The 21,550-nt window shown below is 44.7% G+C and overlaps 1 protein-coding gene and 1 long non-coding RNA gene across 4 annotated transcripts; one reads left to right on the top strand and one right to left on the bottom strand.

Moving 5' to 3' along the window:
* Positions 1–6,004: 6,004 nt before the first annotated feature.
* LOC140635002 (uncharacterized) lies at positions 6,005–11,355 on the bottom strand. 2 transcript variants are annotated; one of them, XR_012032353.1, is made up of 5 exons: positions 11,042–11,355; positions 10,197–10,262; positions 9,524–9,608; positions 8,840–8,944; positions 6,005–6,955 (listed from the first exon to the last, which is right to left on the bottom strand). It is a non-coding gene; the product is annotated as an uncharacterized lncRNA (long non-coding RNA). The 2 variants fall into 2 exon arrangements; XR_012032354.1 differs by lacking the exon at positions 6,005–6,955 and adding an exon at positions 6,963–8,442.
* A 1,107-nt stretch (positions 11,356–12,462) lies between these two features.
* TGIF1 (TGFB induced factor homeobox 1) lies at positions 12,463–21,214 on the top strand. 2 transcript variants are annotated; one of them, XM_072828928.1, is made up of 4 exons: positions 12,463–12,720; positions 13,249–13,568; positions 19,133–19,359; positions 20,149–21,214. In XM_072828928.1, the coding sequence occupies exons 2-4, from the start codon at positions 13,553–13,555 to the stop codon at positions 20,722–20,724; spliced, it is 819 nt and encodes a 272-aa protein (XP_072685029.1). In that variant the 5' UTR covers positions 12,463–12,720; positions 13,249–13,552; the 3' UTR covers positions 20,725–21,214. The 2 variants fall into 2 exon arrangements, with proteins under 2 accessions (XP_072685029.1, XP_072685028.1); XM_072828927.1 differs by having other exon boundaries at positions 12,463–13,031.
* The last annotated feature ends 336 nt before the right edge of the window (positions 21,215–21,550 follow it).

Genomic DNA, 21,550 nt, shown 5'->3' with positions numbered 1-21,550 from the left:
TTCCCTTTTCATAGCCACAGTGACATTGCAGGCCTTCCTTTTTTTTTTTTTTTTTTTTTTTTACCTCCAAGCCTTAAACTTTTTTAAAGCCCTGATAACCACGTTACCTCTAATTCCTTCTGGAGAAAACTGCAAACTTTATCTTCCAAAAGTATTGCCAAATAGTCACCATTTTCTACAGAATAAGGTCCCACACCCCACCTCAGCCTAGCAGTTTGACCTCTCTTGAGGTTTACCTTCCATGAACCTGCCTTCTATATCTGCCAAATTAGACCACTGAACCTTGGAACAGATCTCCCAATGAGTACATCCATTTTCAAGACTTTAAATATACATCAGTGAGTTCTCTCACCAGCTTTGAACTTGAGGCCTCCTTTTCCTCAAATCCTTGCCAATCCTACCTTCTTCAGCTTTTGAAAGTCACTAAACTACTCATCTCTTCTCTTTTGAACTCCTGGGCACATTCACCTATTATTCTTTGCTTACTTACTTTTCACACCAACCAACTTCACACTGTATACTTAGAGAGCTCTCGAAAATATTGGTCAATATTTGCCAAGTGGTATTTCATTTCCCACGGAGATCCTCTCATTGTACCTAAAAATTGAGGCCAAAGTCTTTTCTTTGACTTAAAAAATAACACCTACTGGTTTTTATGATGACAAAAGTCGGTCAGTCCAAGCTCATTGCAGAAAACCAGCAAGAGGTCTCAGTTGGTTAAGTGTCTGCCTTTAGCTCCAGTCATGATCCCACAGTCCTGGGATGGAGTCCCACATCGGGCTCCCTGCTCAGGAGTGCTCTTCCCCTGCTTCCCCTGCTTATGCTCCTCTTGCTCTCTATCTCAAATAAATAAGTGAAATCTTTAAAAACAAACAAACAAAAAACAAGACCAACAAAAACATGCGAGAGAAGGGTGCCATAATCTCACAACTTGGACATAGGCATTATTTACATCGAGGGTGATAGATATGATGCAGCAGATGAAGCTGAATCCTGAAAGTACACCTTTTTTTTGTTTTGTTTTATTTTATTTCTATGGACATTGAAATCATGCCTGTAGTGGATGAAGGTTAGAGTGTAGATCTAGAAGCCCCCAGCTAAAAGAAAATAAATCTTCAATTTAATTAACCTGGAAAAAAGAGTATAAACTCTTGAATGTCCCCCAAAACGTCTCCGCTTTATTTCTCAAGAACAATCTGTAGCTGGGATAGCTAACTGCTCTGTGTGAGTGGGGGTGGATGTGAGTGAGGCCTCTAATCCTACAACCCATCAGCTATTCGATGAGGAATGAATGTCAGCTTCCCATTCCAGCATTGTAAGGTTTTTTGTTTGTTTGTTTTTTTGTTTTTTCCCAGCTTAGACCACCTGTTACCAGATAAGGATTCTCTAACAGTAACTTCGCTATACTTTTTTTTCACAGTTTGAAGTCTAGCAAACTAAAATTGTGAGGGTTTTTTTCTCCTGGATTAGAGGTTTTTGGTTTTTTTTGTTTTTGCATTTTTCAGGCAAGTTACAATTTATAAGATATATATTTGAGAGAAATGGGAAAAGCAAGTGTATGTTTAAGTTCTACGGGAGAAGAAACTTTTCCTAAACAATATCATTAGTATGAAAAACAAGGACTTTATTTTGTGAATTGGATTTCAAAGCTACAAAGAAGGGCTTATATCTCAGACTGGGAGGAGGGGGGGTGGTCTCAAGAATTCTTCAAGGCTCAACAAAATGTCGACAGACGGCAAAGCCCTGTGCTTACAGAATCATTAATCCCTTTGGAAAATGCACTTTGCAATCAGACAAATAAGAAGTGACAAGTGACCAATGAAGTAGAAGTTTGTGTAGGCTTTTTCTATATTCTCTCCCATAAGGAAGCTGGTAGATGAACATATGATTTTATTAGATGAAAACAAAGTGAACCTAACTCAAGAAATCTAGACGCTTGTTCAAAAACAGTTGTTTTGTTTAGTTTCTAAAACTAAGGGGCACCTGGCGGGCTCAGTCCCTAGAGCTCGTGACTTTTCATCTCAGGGCTGTGAGTTTGAGCCCCTCATTGGGCATAGGGCCGGCTGAAAATTTGAAAATAAACAAAATAAAATGAAATTAAATGGGATTCTTGTGAAATACAAAATATTGAGAACAAATCACAGATTTCTGATTTCCTTTTTTTTTTTTTAAGGTTTTATTTATTTATTCATGGAAAAACAGAGACATAGGCAGAGACACAGGCAGAGGGAGAAGCAGGCTCCCTGCGGCGAGTCTGATGCAGAACTTGATCCCAGGACCTGGTCAAAGGCAGGCATTCAACCACTGAGCCACCCAGACAGCCCAGATTTCTGATTTCCAATGAGGGATAATGTGTCCAAGAATTATGAGACAGAAGAGAGAGAAGAAGGAAGGAAAGGAGAAAGGGAGGAGGAAGTCAAAACAGTTCAGCTATCTGAAATTCTGTTTATTTCAAACTTCATGGTCAGGACGTCATGTTTCTTCACCGTGGAATACGGCCTGTGTGTGTTTTCATGTGACCATCTGGCTGTCCTGGCTGAAAACAACTCCACGCTAGATGGATCAAATCTTTCTAGATCTTACTCTCCCATCTCCCTCTTCTTGTCATACACCCACGATGCCCAAGCAGGAAATAACTGGTCTTAAAAACATTTGTAGCCATCCATTTTTAAAAGTAATTTATTTCTTTAGGGCCACTAAAGTAAAACAGTACTTCTAGAGATCTCGAAGTGAGCCACTGATTTGGTGAACGTTGCCTGAACCAAAAAAAAAAAAAACAACCCAGAACACATGGTCTGACTGTTCAAATAGGAGAAATGGAAATAAATATTTGAAGAAAGAAGTGCCCCCCCCAAAAAAATTTACCTCAGTTATTGCTCTAAAAGAGGCCAGTAGGACTAATAGCCTTAAAATGCCATCTACAGATAAAATGTAATTATTCTTCCTGGCAAGAAAAAAATGTTTAATCACAGGAACAGAAATAGCTAGAAAGGAAGAAAATACAATAGGGCATAATTCTGGGATGTCTTTGCCCTATTAGTAAACAAACCATTTAAACTAGGCTTTGAATAGAGTTTCCAGCCAGAACATTAACTGTAAGGGGTTATCCAGAAACGATATGATGTCTGGTATTTGCTTCAAAATAAAACAGGAGAGAAGGGAGTATGTGAGGGTACAGATGAAGCTAGAGTGGCCTTGGGTTGATAATTGTTGCATCTAGGTGATGGATATGTGGGGATTCATTATACTAGGATCTCCACATTAGATATATTTAAATTTTTCTGTAATAAAAACTTTAAAAAGCAAAACAAAGACAGACATTCTAGGCATGACTGAGTCTTTGTTTTTGAGGTCACCTGGTTATTTTTAAGGTCTTTTAAAAAAGAATTTATTTGGGAATTTATTTAGACACGTGTGTGGATTACTGCCAAGCACAAGTGGAAGGGCAGAGGAAAATGGGACTGATTTAAACATTTATTTCACCCTTGAAGAGGAGCCCTGATAATCTACTCTGTAAATGTGTTGCTGAGGAGGGCTCCCAAAACAGGTTGGAAAAATAAAATAAAATATATCTAAGTTTTAAAAATAAAGTATATACAAGTAGCTTGGACATGACTATGTTTTCCTGCCTTTTAAGGTAATATGGAAGAGTTGTTTTGGCTTTTTCATGACATCCTGTGGCGGCCTGCTGAAGCACTTCAGGAGATAACAGATTGTTCCCTTTTACAAATATGCCTTTACTTAAATGCTCCATGACTTTCAGAGCATACGCGGACTCCCTTAGTACATTGATAGCATGTATTAATTTGTTTTGTGGGAAAGCATCTTGTCCTATTTTTACATGCTGTAATACTTGGCCAAATTTTCTATAAATATTACCTGCATCAGGATTAACCTTTCTAATTTTGCAGATTTGGTCATCCAATTCAACAATGTAAATGGTTTGACAGCCTTTGTTATTACGTCCTGTAAAAGGCAATGAATAATGAGCTCCCAGGGTGTCACTGGGGGTTATTCACACTTGCTAATGATTAACCACCCATGGCTCCTGGACCGCAGAGCCAGACTTGAAGGCCCCAAAAACAACTCCAAACTCCTATTTGGATCCCTGCTTACTTTTTATATAGGATCTTCAGAATCCCCTCTAACTCAAACCAGAACAAAACCTCAATGTCCAATATGTGGGGATTCGTACACAAATTATGCCCACAGTTGCAAGGGATTATTATTTAATCATTAAAAATGATGACGGGAGACCTACCTTGCAAGAAATGTTAAAGGAAGTTCTTAAGAGAAAAGGAAAACAATATAGGTCAGAAACTCATACCTACATAAAGGAAGAGCACAGAGGAAGGAGTAAATGAAGGTAAAATAAAAGACTGATGTAGGCCAGTCTATGATTGCGTACTTGCCTCCCTCACTCCATCACACCGCTCTCTCTTCCCTCGGGCTTGTACCAAAAAGTATAAGGTGAAAAAAAGCAAAAGCCCCCTTATCATGCATCCTATTCCCTGCCTTTTCTTCTTCCCAAAGTAGCCATTGTGGATCCTTCCTTGAGTTAATAATTCCTTGTGTTTCATTCCAAAAAAATATAGGCATAAAATATTTTATACAAAAGGGATAATTGTTCTGTACCTTGCTTTAAAAAGCCTTGTCAATATATTATTAATCTTTTTGAAGCAACTCAGTCTAATTTACTTTTTCCTGTTGTAATGACCGCCACATTAGGTTTTCATGTCGTTGTTTTTTTTTTAAATTTGGATTCCTTTGTTCCTTTCTTTTCTTTCTTTCTTTCTTTCTTTCTTTCTTTCTTTCTTTCTTTCTTTTTTTTTTTTTGTGAACTGCCTATCTACAGACTTTGCCCAACTTTTTGAAAACAGTGCTCCTTTCCTATGGTCTGTATGAGTTCTTCATAAATTAGCTAAGTTGATCTTATGCCTGACATATGCTGCAAATATATTTTTCCCATTTTCTTTGCTTTTGGAAAATTTATGGTATTTTTTCCTCAAATATAAGGTATTTATTTATTTATTTATTTATTTATTTATTTATTTATGAAAGACAGAGAGAGAGAGGCAGAGACACAGGCAGAGGGAGAAGCAGGCTCCATGCAGGGAGCCTGACGTGGGACTCGATCCAGGGTCTCCAGGATCACGCCCTGGGCTGAAGGCAGGTGCTAAACCGCTGAGCACCCGGGTTGCCCTATAAGGTCTTTTAAAAAGCAAAATGTGTATAAATGTGCATATCTTTTGTTTCTTGATTTTATGTCCTGATAGGGGAGGACTTTCTAACTCCAAGATCATAGTTATGTCCTCTTCCAAAACAGGTTGTGTAAATCTTGGCTTACTGGCACTGTGGGCAAGGTAAGTTTTGTTGTGGTCTGTGCTGGGCATAATAGAACATTTAGCAGCATCCCTGGCCTCTATCCACTAGATGCCAGTAGCATCCCCTCCTCTCCAGTTATGCTCACCAAAAATGTTTCCAGACATTGTTAAATGTCCTCTGGGAGGAAAAATTGCCATATACACTGTGCCTGGAGAACCACTGTTCTAGAACACGCGTAGGTGACTTTTTAATGACTTTAACATTTTTAATCTTTATTTTATTTATTTTAAAATTTATTTAAAATTTTTTTAAAGATTTTATTTTTATGTAATCTCCACACCCAACATCAGGCTTGAAGGCACAATGCCGAGATCAAGAGTCACATGCTCTATTGACTGAGCCAGTCAGGCACCCCAACATTTTAATCTTTGATTCAGGTCAATTTTATTTTTGTTAAAGAAGTAAGACTGAGGGATCCCTGGGTGGCGCAGCGGTTTGGCGCCTGCCTTTGGCCCAGGGCGCGATCCTGGAGACCCGGGATCGATTCCCACATCGGGCTCCCGGTGCATGGAGCCTGCTTCTCCCTCTCTGCCTGTGTCTCTGCCTCTCTCTCTCTCTGTGACTATCATAAAAAAAAAAAAAAAAAAAAATTAAAAAAAAAAAAAAAAAAAAAAAAGAAGTAAGACTGAGATCCAGCTTTATTTGTAACTAAAAGTAGTCTATTGTCCCAATTCAATTCATCCCTGATTTGAAAGGACACCTTTGCCAAAATCTAAATCTCCATATATATTCTAATGTATCTCATTGTTCTTTGTTTTTTCTTTTTCTCAGTACGAAACTTCCACATTTTAATGATTATCAACCTCTAAATATACTTTAGGGGCACCTGGCTGGGTCAGTCAGTGGAGTGTGCGACCCTTGACTCAAGATTTTAAGTTTGAGCCTCACTTTGGGTGTAGAGATTACTTAAAAATAATATCTTTAAAAATATATACTTTAATACTTGAAGGGGCTTCCCCTGCCCTCTTTCATCCCCAACTCTTCTCTTTCAGAATTTCCTGCCTACTGTGAGCTGTTTAATTTTGATGAACTGTGGCAATTTTTTAAAATCCTGTTGGTATTTTAATGGAAATTGCTTTAAAGATTGATTTGGGGAAAATAAACATCTTTATGCTTTCACTGCTGAATCTTGCTAGAAAGAATAAATTATATCTTTTATTTTACTTAAGTCTTCCTTTATGTCCCTCCGTAGGGTTTTAAAGTTTCCTTCATAAAACTTGCACATATTTCTTGTTAAATTTATTCCTAGATATTTCATCATTTTATTGCTATTATAAATGCGTCCTCCACTGCGTTGGGAAGAGGTAATGGTGATAAATGGAAACACGCGAATGAATTAACCCTTTGAAAGAGGAGAAAGGGAATAACTTAAAAATGGGTATGATATTCTGAAAGTCTTATCCTTACTGCGTAAATATGGGTGCTTATTCTATATGACACATATTTTTTAAAAACAGACATGTCACCTCCCTGCAGTCATTATTGGTTCGCCTTACCTTGTTCCCTAAATGTAAATTCACTCTTTTTAGTTCTTTGTCAGATGAGCAAAGGCAGACTGTTTCTTACTCTTCTAAAAAAAAAAAAAGAAGACAAAAGAACATAAAAACAACAAATACATTAGAATATTTGACACAAGTCACGAATAGGGTAAAAGTAGAATTAAGGAGCAGCTCCGGTGGCTCAGTGGTTTAGTGCCGGCTTCAGCCCAGGGCCTGATCCTGGAGACCCGGAATGGAGTCCCACGGCCTGATCCTGGAGACCCAGGATCGAGTCCCACATCAGGTTCCCTGCATGGAGGCTGCTTCTCTTTCTGCCTGTGTCCCTGCCTCTCTCCTTCTATCTCTGTGTCTCTCATGAATAAATAAATAATCTCTTTAAAAAAAGAAGAATTAAGAATTGCCAATAAATACATTAAAACGTGCTCATCTTCTCAAACAAAGAAATGTGAACCTTACAAAAATTAGGTGCCATGTATTTGCCCAGGGGATTGACAAATATGAAATTGGTTGTTAATATGCGGAATTAACAAGGGCATAAAGAGGTTTTCTCATATACTCTTAATGCGATTTTAAATAAGTAAGATGATCTAGAGGGCCATTTGACAATATCTATGAAAATTCTGAACACCACTACCTGTGACTCAGCCAGTCTGCTTCCCTGGGACTCCTGCAAATGTACCAAGCCCGCAAAAATCTGTATGCACGCTGACATTCGGCTGAGACTCACTAGTTTACAATCAGGAGGAGCTCCTTCAGTTTACATGGTGAACCCATTTTCTCTCAAATGTTAAGTATTTCAAGTATAATTGGACTATCCTTTTGTGTTCAGTTACAAACTAGAAACTATTTGAATACTCATCACTAAACAAAGTGTTACATAAGTGAAAAAAGCAAATTGCATAATCATTATTGTTTGGATCATTGACTAGGGATCAGAGGGACAGGGCAAATTATTTAACTTCCTCGGACTCCTACAACTTCATTTGTCAGATGGGGTAATATCAAGGAATACTTCTTTGGGTTGTTTTCAGAAATAAATAAGACTAAAGAAGTGAAGTGTTTGCATGCTGTCTGGCATGCTATAGTCAATGAAGGATTGTATTCTTCTTATTAATGACTCTTACAGTCTCCCTTTCTTTTTTCTTTCTTCCTGCTTTTTTTCTTTTTTCTTTTTTTTTAAAGTAAGCTCTATACCCATTGTGGAGCTTGAACTCAGCACCCTGAGATCAGGAGTCCTATGGTCTAGTGACTGAGCAAACAGATACATCCTCTTACAGTCTCATTTTCATGTATTATTTTGTTTAATAAATATTTATTTGGTACCTATGATGTGTGAGGCATTGTGCTAAGTGCATGAAAATTTAATAATGAGCATACATTTTAGTTGGGGAATCAGGGACGCCTGGGTGGCTCAGTGGTTGAGTGTCTGCCTTCAGCTCAGGGAGTGATCCCGAGGCCCCGAGATCGAGTCCTACATCGGGCTCCTTGCAGGGAGCCTGCTTCTCCCTCTGCCTGTGCCTCTGCCTCTCTCTCTAGGTCTCTCATGAATAAATGAAATCTTAAAAAATAAAAAAAGTAGGGGAGTCAAAGGAAAATAAGCAAGTTAATAGTCAAATAAAAAACAGCAAAATAATGAAAAATTGTGGCTATGTCAGAAATAAAGAAAGGGTTGAGCTAGATCTGTGGTTCTCAACCAGAGGTAATCCCTGCCTCCCCCTGCCGCTATTTCCACCCTCTCTGGAGGACATCTGGCAATGTCTAGGGATGTTTTCATTTGTCACAACTTGCTAGGGAGGGTAATACTGGCAAGTACTGGTTAGCAGCCAAGGATGCTGCTGAACAATGTACAGGACAGCCCCGGCAACAAAGAATTAGCTAGGTCCACACGTTAAGAGGGCTGTGGTTGAGAAACCCTGAGCAAGATGATGGCAGTGGGGGGCTGGGGGGCTGGATACCTGAATTCAGGTCAGGCGGTCAGAGACTTCTCTGAGGGGACATTTAGGCCACATTTTGACTGGTGAAAAAGTGTCAGGCTTGGGCCTATTCCTGGTGGAGGAGACCTGAAAACAACAAATAACAATGAAAAATTCCTTACCTTAGTGTGTAGTATACATATGCCCCTGTGGAGAGTGAGGGGGGCAATTAAAGGATCTTTTATGTTTCACAGTGTATGGCTATCTTATTGAATTTTGGAGAACAGCCCCCCCACCTTTTTTTAATTTAAAAATGGGGAAGGGGAGGAGTACAAAAAGCAGGCAGACTGGAAGACAGACTCTTGTAAAACTATCCGTAGATTTCAGAGAGGAGGGAGATCTTAGAGCACCCCCCACCTGTTTAGGAGGCCCCAGTGCATCATCTGTGGGGAGTCTCCACTCTTCACCACCTTCCACATCCAATGGACCTCTCCCCAAAGAATAACAATGATCACCTGATTTAAAGCCAAATATCTATGTCCAATACTTGGTTTCCTACCTTTTAGTTTTGTTAGATTTGGTCTGTTATTTATCTCGACTTTTAAGCGGGGAAAATAAGCCACCTTACAGCGTGTGTATGAGGTAATTTAAATAACTGTTTCATAAACCGGAAAGCATAATATAGACATATGCTGTTGGGAATAAAAGGAGAAAGGCTGTGCTCACCTAATGATCTTTCTGCTCTGTTCCCTTGATTCCAAACCCCTTCTAGGTAAAGAGCAATGAGGACTGGACTACAGAGGGGAAAAGCCTGGGAAAGGAAGCACAGGCCAGGAGGAAAGTGATTACAAACAAAAGTAGTAGCACCAGTTACATTATTCATGCAACTAAGAGGAGGAGAGTAATCCTGATGGGGTGGATAAAATCTCCACAAGACCGTGGTTGCAGCCCAGACCCCTGGAAAGACAATGGCCAGCTTCTCCTCAAGCAGCCCAAGACCTCTGACCTGAGATGGGAAAAGATGATTGTGGAATCCTTGTGCAGGGTTTGGAGCCCGGCAGTCTGCATATTTTATAAAAGTATCTGTTCCCCAGAGACTAGAAGCAAAAGGGATCCAGCGACCTTGTGAGTCATCCTTCTTGCTGGAGGGAAATCATGCTTAATGGTTGTCCAGTAGATGAATGAAATAAATACATTCTCTAATCACTTGAGAGACCTAGTATGTGTGTGTGTGTGTGTGTGTGTGTGTGTGTGTATATATATATATATATATATATATATATATATATATATACTGTACACATCAACACACTTTCCTGGCTTATTTGCCTTTGAGTTCCTTGTTGGGTTTTTGCTTTTGAAAAGGGTTTGCAGGCTCTGAAGAGTAAACTTAACTTACACAACTCTGTCTTTTCTTGGCCTTGAGGCAGCTTCAAAAGATGACACCAAATGGAACTATGTGTGCCTGAAGGGAAAAAATAAATAATGGTGAAAATATTTATCAGCCGCCTTCTCCAGCACCAAGCACCTTCTCACCTTTACTCCCATATCCTTCCAATTTAACATTCATCTGAATTCAGCAAGTAATAGGTAGCAAAAGCGAATGGGTATCATCATTTCTTTCAGCCCTGGAAAGAAAACTCAAAAGTCACTGGATCAGTTTAATAGGCCCTGCCTGAGACATGAAGGGACTGACAGAGCCAGAACTAAAACTTGTTTTTCCACCTTGAGAAAAGCAAATAAACAAAAAAAAAAAATATCCTAAGCCATTGCTGGTTTTTCGAGCCCACTCTTTTTGGTTGTTTTTCTTCCCAGTGTTATGCAGACTCCAGGCACTTTCTTCCCAGAATGCAACAACAACCCAAAGCTCCAAACAAGTTTGGGACCTGCCTTGGGTGGGGGTGGGGGTGGGGTATCTACTGGAAAGGCCATCACGCTGAACGGTGCCCGTGTTCCTCTTTGGAGCATCTCATCAGATTTAATAACAGCTCGGATAGGTTTCGCTCGCTCGAGCAAAAGGTGAGCCCTGGCCGGATCAAGCCGGCCCTCCAGCCAGGGAGTTTAAGGTTGGACTTCTTTTCCTCCTCGCAATTTGAAAGAAGCTTTTAATTCTCCCCCGCCCCTCCTCCTTCCCCCGTAAAGTTTGTTTTCTAGCTGTAAAGTCGCTTCGACTCTCGGTTTCCATCCCGGTTGCCTGAGAATCGCGGTAATTAGCCAAGTCCTCTTAGACGAAGAAAAAGATACCTTTGTGCACCTAATGAGAGCCACCGCGTGGCCAAGGATAACCACGCAGAAGGAAGCGTTTGGGGGTCGGGCTTAGCCGCCCGGGAGGCGTGCAGGGCCGAGCGGCTCCGAGCGCGGCTTTCGAAGTCAGCAAACAAAGCGTCTCCCCAGTAACCGCCCGGGGCCAGACGGGGCTCCTGCCACTCAGACCTCGGAGTCGCGGCGTCAGCCGGCCCCCGGCTCCTCCTCCCTGCGTCTCTCCTCCCTCCTCCCTCCTCCCAGTTCCCCAACGGATTCGAGCCACCAATCCCAGCAACAAACAACCCTTCAAATGCGAGAACGCCGCGGCCCTGCAACGGGCGCCCCCCCCTCCCCGCCCCACATCTGTCCGGCGCTCGGGCGCAGCAGCTGATTCATCTCCAGCCAGGCCCGGGGAAGGAACTTCGCTCCAGCAAGTTGCAGGGTAGCTTCCCGGCTGGTGGTTTCCCCCAGGACCATGTGGCCCCCTCCTTTGCCCTTTTAGATGTGTGCTCTCTTAGGTGCCGAGCAGTCGGCGAGCCACGGAAGAAGAAAAAATCGTAAGGTTGCAGCCTTCTTAGAATGACGCCTTTTTCCTTGTTTATTCATTTTAAGTCCTGTAATTGGTAAAACCACCCAAGCTTTGTAAACTCTAACCCTAATTCACTCTCGAGGCGGGGGTGTCTTTCTTTTTTTTTTTTTTTTTTTTTTTTTTTAGGACGGCGAGTGGGTGGGAGGCTGGCTTTAATTTTCGCTGTAATCCTAAAACAGAGGCTCCAAAGTCTAGTTAGTCATCGTTTGGCTGCCTGAGTCCTCCTCGGGTTTAACCTTATTTCCACGGAGCTTTTCCTGCCGGCTTCTCCATCGAGGTTACAAAACAAAAACAGCTCAGAGCCGAAACTGGAGGCAGACTCGGGCGCTGACGTCTCTGCTAGGCTTATTTACGGTTTGGCTCTTTTTTTTTTTTTTTTTTAGTGATGGGGAAAGTCTTACAGTGACATGCGACAGTTCGTTTACTTCAAAACAACGAGACACACACGAGAAAACTGGACCTAGTGGGGAGGGCGGGGAGGAGGCAGGCGTTTCTTGAAATCAGCCAAACAGCATCTGGTCCTTTACCAGGGTAATCTCATCAAGGAACTCCTGTTGGAGCCCCAACTCTCAACCAAAATAAACCAACAGGAACATGTGTTTACTCAATGGCCAGTTTCTGTTTGAAATACGCGAGGGGAGAAGGGGTCCCTTAACCAAGTCCTAAAAGTAGACTGTTTACCGAAACAGTGGAGCAGCCCCCCCGCCCCCCCCGTGTGGTCGCCCCCTTTCCTTGAGGGCGGCAGCTGCCTGGGTCCGCGGCGACCCGCGGGGGGGGGGCGAGGGGGGGCTTCGGGCCGAGTGTTTGCAGCGGGGCGGGCGCGCGCCCGGGCAGTCCCCAAGCTGAGACTTTTAAAGAGCATGTGAGCATGACAAGTGTCTGTCCGCAACGTGTTAGATTTTGAAACTGCCTTGCAATCCAGCCCGGAACTCGCAGCTCTAGCCCGGGGTAACAGACACTTGCCTGGGGTGTCTGTGTCTCGCTCTCCTCCCCCCACCCACCGCCGTCGCCGTTGGAGGAAGAGCCCCGGAGGAGCAGGGTGCGCCGCGCCGCGCCCGCGTGTCAATGGCAGCCGCGCATTCTGGAAGAAGTTGGTTCTTGTCCTGAATACTTTAACTGCGGTGCCCCGCCCCTTGAATCAGAAGCAGCTGTCTTCTCCTGCGGCTAGAGCCGGGACGGTGGAGTTTGGGGCAGCTGTCAAAAAACGAGAGGGGAGCCTTTTCTTCCCTGGGGTGGAGGAGGGGGCAGCCTTTTTCCATCTGTTGCAATTTCCTAACCAAACGCACCCTCGCCAGCCCCAGGAAGAAAGGCCCGAAGGAGAAACCCGGGCGCTCGGCTGCTGTCGCCGCCGCCGAGCGAGGGATGCGGGCGGCGTGCGCGCGGCAAGGAGGAAGGCTCGAGGTTCTGGGCTCCGCCGCCCCCACGAGGGACGGGTGACAGCGGCCCGGGAGGCGCGGAGAGCGGCCGCGCGGCCGGAGCGCTCGGTGCCGTCCTCCCGGCCTGGAAGGGGCGGGGGAGGGGCGGAGGAGCGGCGGGGCGGGAGGGGGACGGGGCGGGCGGCTGGGGGCGGAGGCAGGACCTCCTGTACCTTCCCTCTCCGCCTCTCTCACTCTGACAGCGCCGAGGTACGCCGAGCAGGAGCGGGGAACAAAGGAGAGGGGAGGGGAGCGAGTTGGGCGAGGGAGAGCCCCCAGCCGGCTGCCCGAAGATCCCGGCCGGAGGACGCCCAAGTGTCACTTGAATCCCACCCGAGGAGCGGGCGCCTGGGATCCGAGCGCCTGGATTAGCAATAACGGCTGGAGCGCGTCCTACAAGTTACGGGAGAGTCGGCGGGGAAGGAGGACAATCGCGTGCCCCCTTCGGCCCCGCTCCTGGCCCCTCGAGACCCCAGCATCGCCTCGCGCTGGAAGGGGAGCTCCAGAATGAAGAGCAAGAAAGGTAAGCCTCCGTGGGCTGGGCCGGCCGTGGGCGCGGGTCCCGGGTCCCGGGGAAACGTGCTCGCCGGGCCCCGCCGGGCTTGGGGCGAGAGGGACTTGGGGGACTTTTCAATCCCCGGGGCTCTCGGGCAGGAACCGCGGCCGTTTCTCTTTGTTGGGGCTGCGTCTGCAATGGCAGTTGCCGTTTTCCTCCTAGACACAACACGAGGGGCTGTTGTGGGGAGACGGGCCTCTCCACGCTGCTGGCACGTTGTCAAGAAACACGCTCAGCGCCTTGTTTGTGCGCCTCCAAGTTTCATTGTCTCCGCCGACACCCCCACGCTCCGCGGGGCGGCCGCGTGGCTTCTAGCTGGTCCTCGCGGGCCGAGATGGGGGCCGGGGTCGGCGGGCGGGGGGAGACCCCCACCCCGATTCTCCGGGCCGGGACCCGGGGCGGCCGGGACTGCGGAGCGGAGGCGCCTTTGTCTGAAAGTTGGGCTCCTGGGCCCCCACTCCCTCCCCCGCAGCTGGGCCCGGGCACCCTCCTCACTGGGGATGGGGTGTTTTCACGATCGAAGGAATGCAGCTCGGGCCCCCACACCGCCCTGCGGCGTCGGTGGCCTTGCAAAGTTAAGACTTTTAGAAACTCCCAGCCTCTCAAAGTTTTCCCACGATGGATTTGGGGCGAGATGAAGAGTTAGGACGGAGGGCTAGCCGCTTACCGCGGCGTGGAGTCCGAACGAGTCCAAGTGTGACAAGCAGGCTTGGTTGTAAGTGCACAGAGCGAGCCTGTCATTGTTTCCACGAAGCGTCCTGGACGCGTTACAACTAAAACTTGCCGTCAGTCTGGTTTAAAAACAAAATACACAGAAAGGGAGAAACCGGCAACAAGAAACCCACCCCCACGAAAGGCCAAAAAAAAAAAAAAAAAAGTTAACTCCCTTTTGAAGTTAAACTTTTGAGCCCCTGGCTGGGAGGTACCCCGAACGTTCCGTGGCGAGCCAGAGTTGGCTTTTCTGTTGTGATTTATGTGGAGTGGTTCAAAACAGAAGTTAATCGCTCGGGGAAGGCAGCGCGGGGGCGGCGGGGGGGGGGGGGGAGAGCTGCTGCGCATGCCCAGGAGCGTCCGGAGTTTTTGTAACTCCACATTCTTTCAGACTCCTCCAGCCCGTGCAGTTAGAAGCCCAGTGTTGTTAGTGGGGCAGCCTTCTACCCGAGGGGGTCCCTTCGGCCACGTTTTTCCACCTTGGAGTTCTGTTCCCTTTCATTCTGGGCTGGTGGCTTCTCAGGCGGAGCTTCTCAGCCGGTGCCTCCCCAGCGAAAGTAAAATTAAAACGTCAAGAGCTGGGGCACTCATCGGAGTTGGTGGGAGGGCTCCGAGAGCATGTTGAGGGCTTAGAGGCTCGGCTACGTAACGGGGCTGGGAAGGAACCGAGCGGGGAGCGCCTGCAAGGCCGTGTCCCCTCCGCCGGGGTCTGGATCCGTAGTGGAAGGCGGCCTCCCTCTCCTGGCGCTGCTGACGGCGTTCAGTTGGGGTTTTGTTTTTGCAGAGTGGTGCTTAGGAGCCGCAAGCAAAGCTGCGTTTCCGCCGGGGGCGGGCTCCCCCCCATTGTTTGGGCTGCGCCGGGCAAGGTGTTGATCAAGCCCGGCTGGTCTTCCCCCGCAGCCCCCGGGGGCGCTCCCCCGCTCTCTTCGTCTCCCCCCCCCCCGCCTCCAGCGCCCCCGGTCCTTCCCGGGAGCCCCCCCGGGGTGCCTCCCGCTCTCTCCATCCCCCCCCCCCATCCCCCGCTCCCAGCCGGGGAACGAGGCTGGGACCCGCCGGCCGCGGGGTGGGGACATTCGGGGTCAGCGGCCCCGGGCGCGCGAGGTCCTGCTACCGAGCGCCGACTCCTGGAAACAATGAAAGGTGACGTGTAGGAAGGGAAACTTTGCGACTGGTTCAGAGCCTGTGCGGGGGAGCCGAGACTGCTGAGATTGCCCGGCTTCTTTCCCTTTTTAGGTTTTCCCGGCAAATACTATTGAGGGTGGGCAGACCCCCGAGATTCACGGCACCATTTCTCGTTTCTCCTTGTAATCTGAAACTCCCGAAGTCCTCGGGACGTGCAGCTGGAGGGGCGAGCTCAGCGCAAGAACAAAAGCTCTCCGGCCGTGCTCCCGCCCGGGCTCCTCCCGCCCGCCGTCCTCCCGCGGCCTGCCTCCCCGCCGCTTTCCTAAAACGACCTCGGAGGGGGCCCGCGTTGCGGGTCGGCTCAGCCCAGGAGCCGGGGAGAGCTCTGCCCAGCCTGGCTTGTGGAGTTGCACGGTTTGTCTGATAAGTCTGTGGAAATCTTTTCAAGTTTTCTTGCAAACAAAAGCACTCGGGGGCCCGGGATTTGGTAAGCGTGGTTTGTGATCGTAGTTGTCTGGCCTCGAGAAAGCGGAGGATATCAAAGAGATCCCACCCCACAAAGTGGCTTTAAGACCAGCAAAGAAGATTCAGGGAGGAAAATCCCCGACGTCTTCTTTGCTGCTAGTTTCTGACAATTTGCAATTCTTGCTTTCGACCTGCTCCACGGTCGGGTCCAGCCAAGTGCACCTTGGAGTTTGTGCCTGGGATGTTGACCACGGTTCCCGTGGCATCTCCGGAGATATTCTAATCAGGAGACTTGTTAGGCTACGTTTCCTTTTTCCTGATGGTCTACTTCAACTTTTCCTTCGATTATTCCTATTTCTAGATCCTTTTCTAGGCTCTTCTAAAAAGTCCCAACTTCACAGCCACGGCCTCTGGCCTTCCCTCGCCACCCCCAACCCCAGTTCCTATCAGGAAAAGATTGATTTTTAGAACCGTGGGATCCACAGGCCATCTTGTGGCTTTCTAAACATTTCCTTGTATGTGGATGGAGTAAAAGAGCCTTGTGATCCCCTCCCCCTCCCCCACCACCACCACTTTTTTTTTTTTTTTTTTTCTTTTAAGTGTAAGCAGAGCAGGACCTTTGGAAACAAGTGGTAACCGGGAAACTTTTCAAAAGCTCTGTTACAATAGGAAATGAGTAACGTGGAAAAGTCTTTTTGTTTTTCCGAGCTGAGCCACAATCCGGAGGGAGAGTTTTAATGAAAACAGTCCTGACAGCAGCAAACGTGGTTTGCTGCAGTGAAATATCAGCTGGTGTGGCCAAGGAACTTCAAGTCTTAACTTCCTGTTACTTCAGCTTTTGTGCACATATTGGAAATATTTGTTAAGAGGTCCAGAAGCCTGGCATTCATTTATTTAAATGGACTGAGAACAGAGTGAAGTCGCACTGCACTTTGGTGTTGCTTAACTGAAACCGACTTTTGTGTGTGGCTAACCTATTTTGAGAGATCAGGCTTCTTGTCAAACTAAGCAGCAGATCAAAGGGCAGGCTTGGGGGTTTTTTTGTTTGTTTGTTTGTCTCAAACTCTTTGTTATTATCAACTTACAGTTGGGAATTCACTGTGCATGAGGAAATTTTCACACTTCTCTAGTTGAAAGAGGGGGAGGGGGATTCTAGCCTGGAGAAGAATGTCTGGGTTTTCAGGCGTTGAAGAGTTTAAACAAATTGCTGTATTCAAATTTGCCTTAGTCATTCAATTACTTGACACATTTTTAAAAGTTAGAGTTCTTTATTTATCAAAGTAAATGTAAAACAGGAACTCATTTATAATTTCTGAAGGCATTTTATTAATAGCTCTTTACTCAAATTTCCACAGAGGTTTTAAAAGTTTCTCATCTTTTCTATGGTGAAAGCACTTTCAGTTTTAAGTGCGCCTCTTTTTATAAAGACTTTTTTTTTTTTTTTTGTAAGCAGTTTAATGCAATCTTCGGGGAAGGGAATATCAAATACACAACGGTTAAAACTTAGGATTCTTGTGCGGTTTATTGATGGGTACTTGTTAAGCCTTGAGCTAAAGTGAATTTGCAAGATCATCCTACTCTTTTGTTAGAACTTGCTTTACTTTGTCTTTGGAAAGTTCTGCCTTTTCTGTGGACACTCCCTCCAGCACTGTCTGCCCCCTGCAGTCCAAAACTAAAAATGTGTTCCTAAGTAAAGTCAGGCTCAATTGAACTAACTCATCAACAAATCTTGGGATGAGGAGCTTTTTGAGTGTTAAAAATGTTTTAAAAGGTTGGATTGAAAAAAGAATTTTTAATGGATCAAGTGGTTTATTACTATGTAGAATATTCTGGGTTTTTTTTTCGAGGTAAGCCACTCTGAATTGCATCAACAAAGCTAAGAATGCATACCTTTCAGTTTCTTGTTATTTTAATTTTTCTTATAGAAATACTGGCATTTTCAAGCATGCCATAATTTGTAATTCATTTACAATTTAAAAATTCGAGATCGTTTTCAAAATAGAGAATATTTTTGTTTAGTCTTTCAGGGTTGCCAGTTGTCCTTTTGAAAGGGGGGGAAGGGTTTATAGCATTTGTAATTTAAATGTTTTAAAGTTCAGAATTATATTTAAATGTTAAAAGGGCCTAGTCTGAATTTTTGTTGACCCTCAGTCTATTATATGTGATGTAGATATTCCCTATGGCTGTGAATTCTTAAAATTTCTGGTGGGATTAAAGTACTTACAGACAAAAGAGTTTCCTCTGCGGGTGCAAATTCAGTTTTCTTTGTCATGTAATAATTTAAGACTGAACTCTACTTCTTGGTATCTAGTATTCTAGGTTCTGATTAAACTGCCAGTTGAAATTTATAGATCAATTTAAAAATTTATTCAGTACCAGCATCTTTTGACCTCTGACTCAAGTACTAAGAGTAGAAAAATATTTTTGTGTAATGAAACTGAAAAAACTTCAGTGGTTGTATTTAGTAAAAAATGACCAGTGTTGTCCATTAAAAGTAGGTGTCTAGTTTTGAATAAATGTATGAATGAAAAAAATGACCAAGGAGTTGGCAGGAAAATTTGACCTGTAGAATAGTGACTGGGTTTAGGGCACCTGAGTGGCTCAGTCGGTTAAGCGTCGGACTCTTGATCTCAGCTCTGGTCTTGATCTCAGGGTGGTGAGTTCTAACCTCTTGTAAGTGGGCCTCGACCCTACTTTAAAAGAAAAAGAATATTAACTGGGTTAAGTGTGGACTCTGCCCTTTTATTTCAAACCTTCAAGGGAAGAAGGAGGAAGAGTAGCATTTAAAAAATGTACATTAGGACACTTGGGTTGTCTTTCCTAAGCTAGCAATGACCTCAAAGAGAAGGTTGTTAGATATATTCCATCTGCTGTAGCACCTTTACTATTTCACATGTGACAGACGATTCACTTTGGGTACAGCTGTGTCTCTTCTGGTGCACTAGACTTTTCCGAGCATCACTCAAAAGGAATGTGAGAAGTTAAATTGTACAGGAAAGTGGGTATGAAAGGGCTTCTGACACTTGGTTGAGAATCTATAATGTGCTACTAGTCAGATTACCCTTGAGAATTTGACACGAGCTCTGATACTTAAAGAGAGAACTGTGGTCCTTCGCTTGGCTTTCAGTAGTTAGGACAATATGGTTACACACTGAATGGTCAGAAGAGATAAGCTTTGCAGTAGGTGCTCCCCTGATAAAAGTGGTTGACGGCCGGCCTTTGTCCTTTCCTAGGTGTCGTTGCAGCATCAGGCAGTGAGACAGAGGATGATGACAACATGGACATCCCCCTGGACCTCTCCTCCTCTGCTGGTGCAGGCAAGAGACGGCGAAGGGGCAACCTGCCCAAGGAATCTGTTCAGATTCTCCGCGATTGGCTGTATGAGCACCGATACAATGCCTATCCCTCAGAGCAAGAGAAAGCATTACTGTCCCAGCAAACACACCTGTCTACACTACAGGTAAAGGAAGAAGAACTTGAGGTGTATGCACGTGCGTTGTTTCCTTTGCTTCCCAAAGTCATTTTATTGCATTCCTGTAATAACAGATCATTAGATGCCTCCCCACTCAAAAAAAAAAAAAAAAGAATATTTTTCTCTTGTAAATTTTATAGTACTAAAAGTTAATAACTGGCTATTTAGAGAAACAGAAACACTTGACAGTCATCTGTCAAATAGCATTTCCTTTCAGGCCTAAGAGAGCCTTTTTTAATGCACCAAACATAAAGAGGAGGTTAAATCTTCCTCTATTGCCCAGGAAACTGGTTTGATATTTAAACAAGGACAGACTTCAGTGAGGTAATTCTTGTTATGTCTGTTGACACAGTCATTTGAACTGGGAAAAATCAGTAACTGGGAGGAGTGGCCCTATTCATCCAGGAAAAGTTTTCCTGTAGTTGATTAACTTGAATGCTGGGGCAGTAGGTAGTAGGTTAATACGGGAGCATTAAAGGGTAAACTCCCCTCCCTAAAATCATTTTCAGACATTTGAGAATTTTTATCCTTTTCTTCCTCCTGAAAAGGCTTAAGGATGATGAGCTAAAAAGGGGAATTTGTATTAGAAGAGTAGGAGGTTTATGGCAGGAAATAGCTCTTTCTTGGCTGAGCTCAAATACCTTGAAATAACTTTGGAAGTTCCGAGAAGCCTTTTCAAGCCTTCTTTAATGCAAAGAGAGAGATCAATTAGGCATCCCACGGTAGGTTCTCAGGACGGTTTTGCTGAGCGTTAAAACATTACCCATCTGATTTCAGGTCTGTAACTGGTTCATCAACGCGCGCCGCAGGCTCCTCCCAGACATGCTGAGAAAGGATGGCAAAGATCCAAATCAGTTCACAATTTCCCGCCGTGGGGCCAAGATTTCTGAAGCGAGCTCTGTGGAGTCAGCAATGGGCATCAAAAACTTCATACCAGCTCTAGAGGAGAGCCCATTTCATTCCTGTACAGCTGGACCAAACCCAGCCCTCGGGAGGCCACTGTCCCCGAAGCCGTCATCCCCAGGATCTATATTGGCTCGTCCATCAGTGATTTGTCATACCACTGTGACTGCATTGAAAGACATGCCTTTCTCTCTCTGCCAGCCAGTTGGTGTGGGACAAAACACAGATATACAGCAGATAGCAACCAGCAGCTTTACAGACACCTCCCTCATGTACCCAGAGGACACATGTAAATCCGGACCAAGTACAAATCCACAGAGTGGTCTTTTCAACACTCCTCCCCCTACTCCACCGGACCTCAACCAGGATTTTAGTGGATTTCAGCTTCTAGTGGATGTTGCACTCAAAAGGGCTGCAGAAATGGAGCTTCAGGCTAAACTAACAGCTTAACCCATTTTCAAGAAGAAAAGTTTTCACAAATGTTATGATTGCCGGGGTGATGGCAAGAAACAAACTGCATTATTTTATATATTTTTTTATTAATATTTGCACATGGGATTGCTAAAGTGAAGCTTCCTGTTACTGAGATGTCTTCAATGGAATACAGTCATTCCAAGAACTATAAACTCAAAGCTACTGTAGAAACAGAGGGTTTTCTTTTTTAAATGTTTCTTGGTAGATTATTCATAATGTGAGATGGTTCCCAAGATCATGTGATTTTTTTTTTTCTCTCTCCCTTTCCCTTTTTTTTTTTTTGTTGTTGGTTTTTTTTTTCCAGACTGTGCAATACTTAGAGAACGTATAGCATCTTCTCATTCCCATGTGGAACAGGATGCCCACATACTGTCTAATAAATTTTCAATTTTTTCAAATAAGTATGAATCTAGTTGATTGATGCCTTTTTTTTCATGACATAATAAAGTATTTTCTTTAAAATTTACTGTAATGCAGAGTATTTTGTTGAGGGAGGCACTTCTTAAAAATGAGTAGGAATATAGCACTGAATGAGCAGGAAGTTGGGGGTAGGGTGGAGTGTGAGTTAGGGGGGTGTCACTAGCTCTTTGAAGAACCCGTGGACAACAAGCCAGTACGTATAAACAGGATGTGTGATATTTACTCTTGATAGGAGGCATAAGCAGGCCCTTAAATCTTAACTTAAAACTGCATGACAAATTGAAATGAATCATTCCATCAGTGTTTAGCTCTCATGTTGCCCTTTAAAATAACCTTTATCAGGTGCTACAGTTAAGTTATGCCTCTCCATTCAAATATGGTG

Source organism: Canis lupus, chromosome 6 (assembly GCF_048164855.1).
Source record: "Canis lupus baileyi chromosome 6, mCanLup2.hap1, whole genome shotgun sequence".
NCBI classification, from domain to species: Eukaryota; Metazoa; Chordata; class Mammalia; order Carnivora; family Canidae; genus Canis; species Canis lupus.
This window is presented reverse-complemented; position numbering and strand designations above follow the sequence as displayed.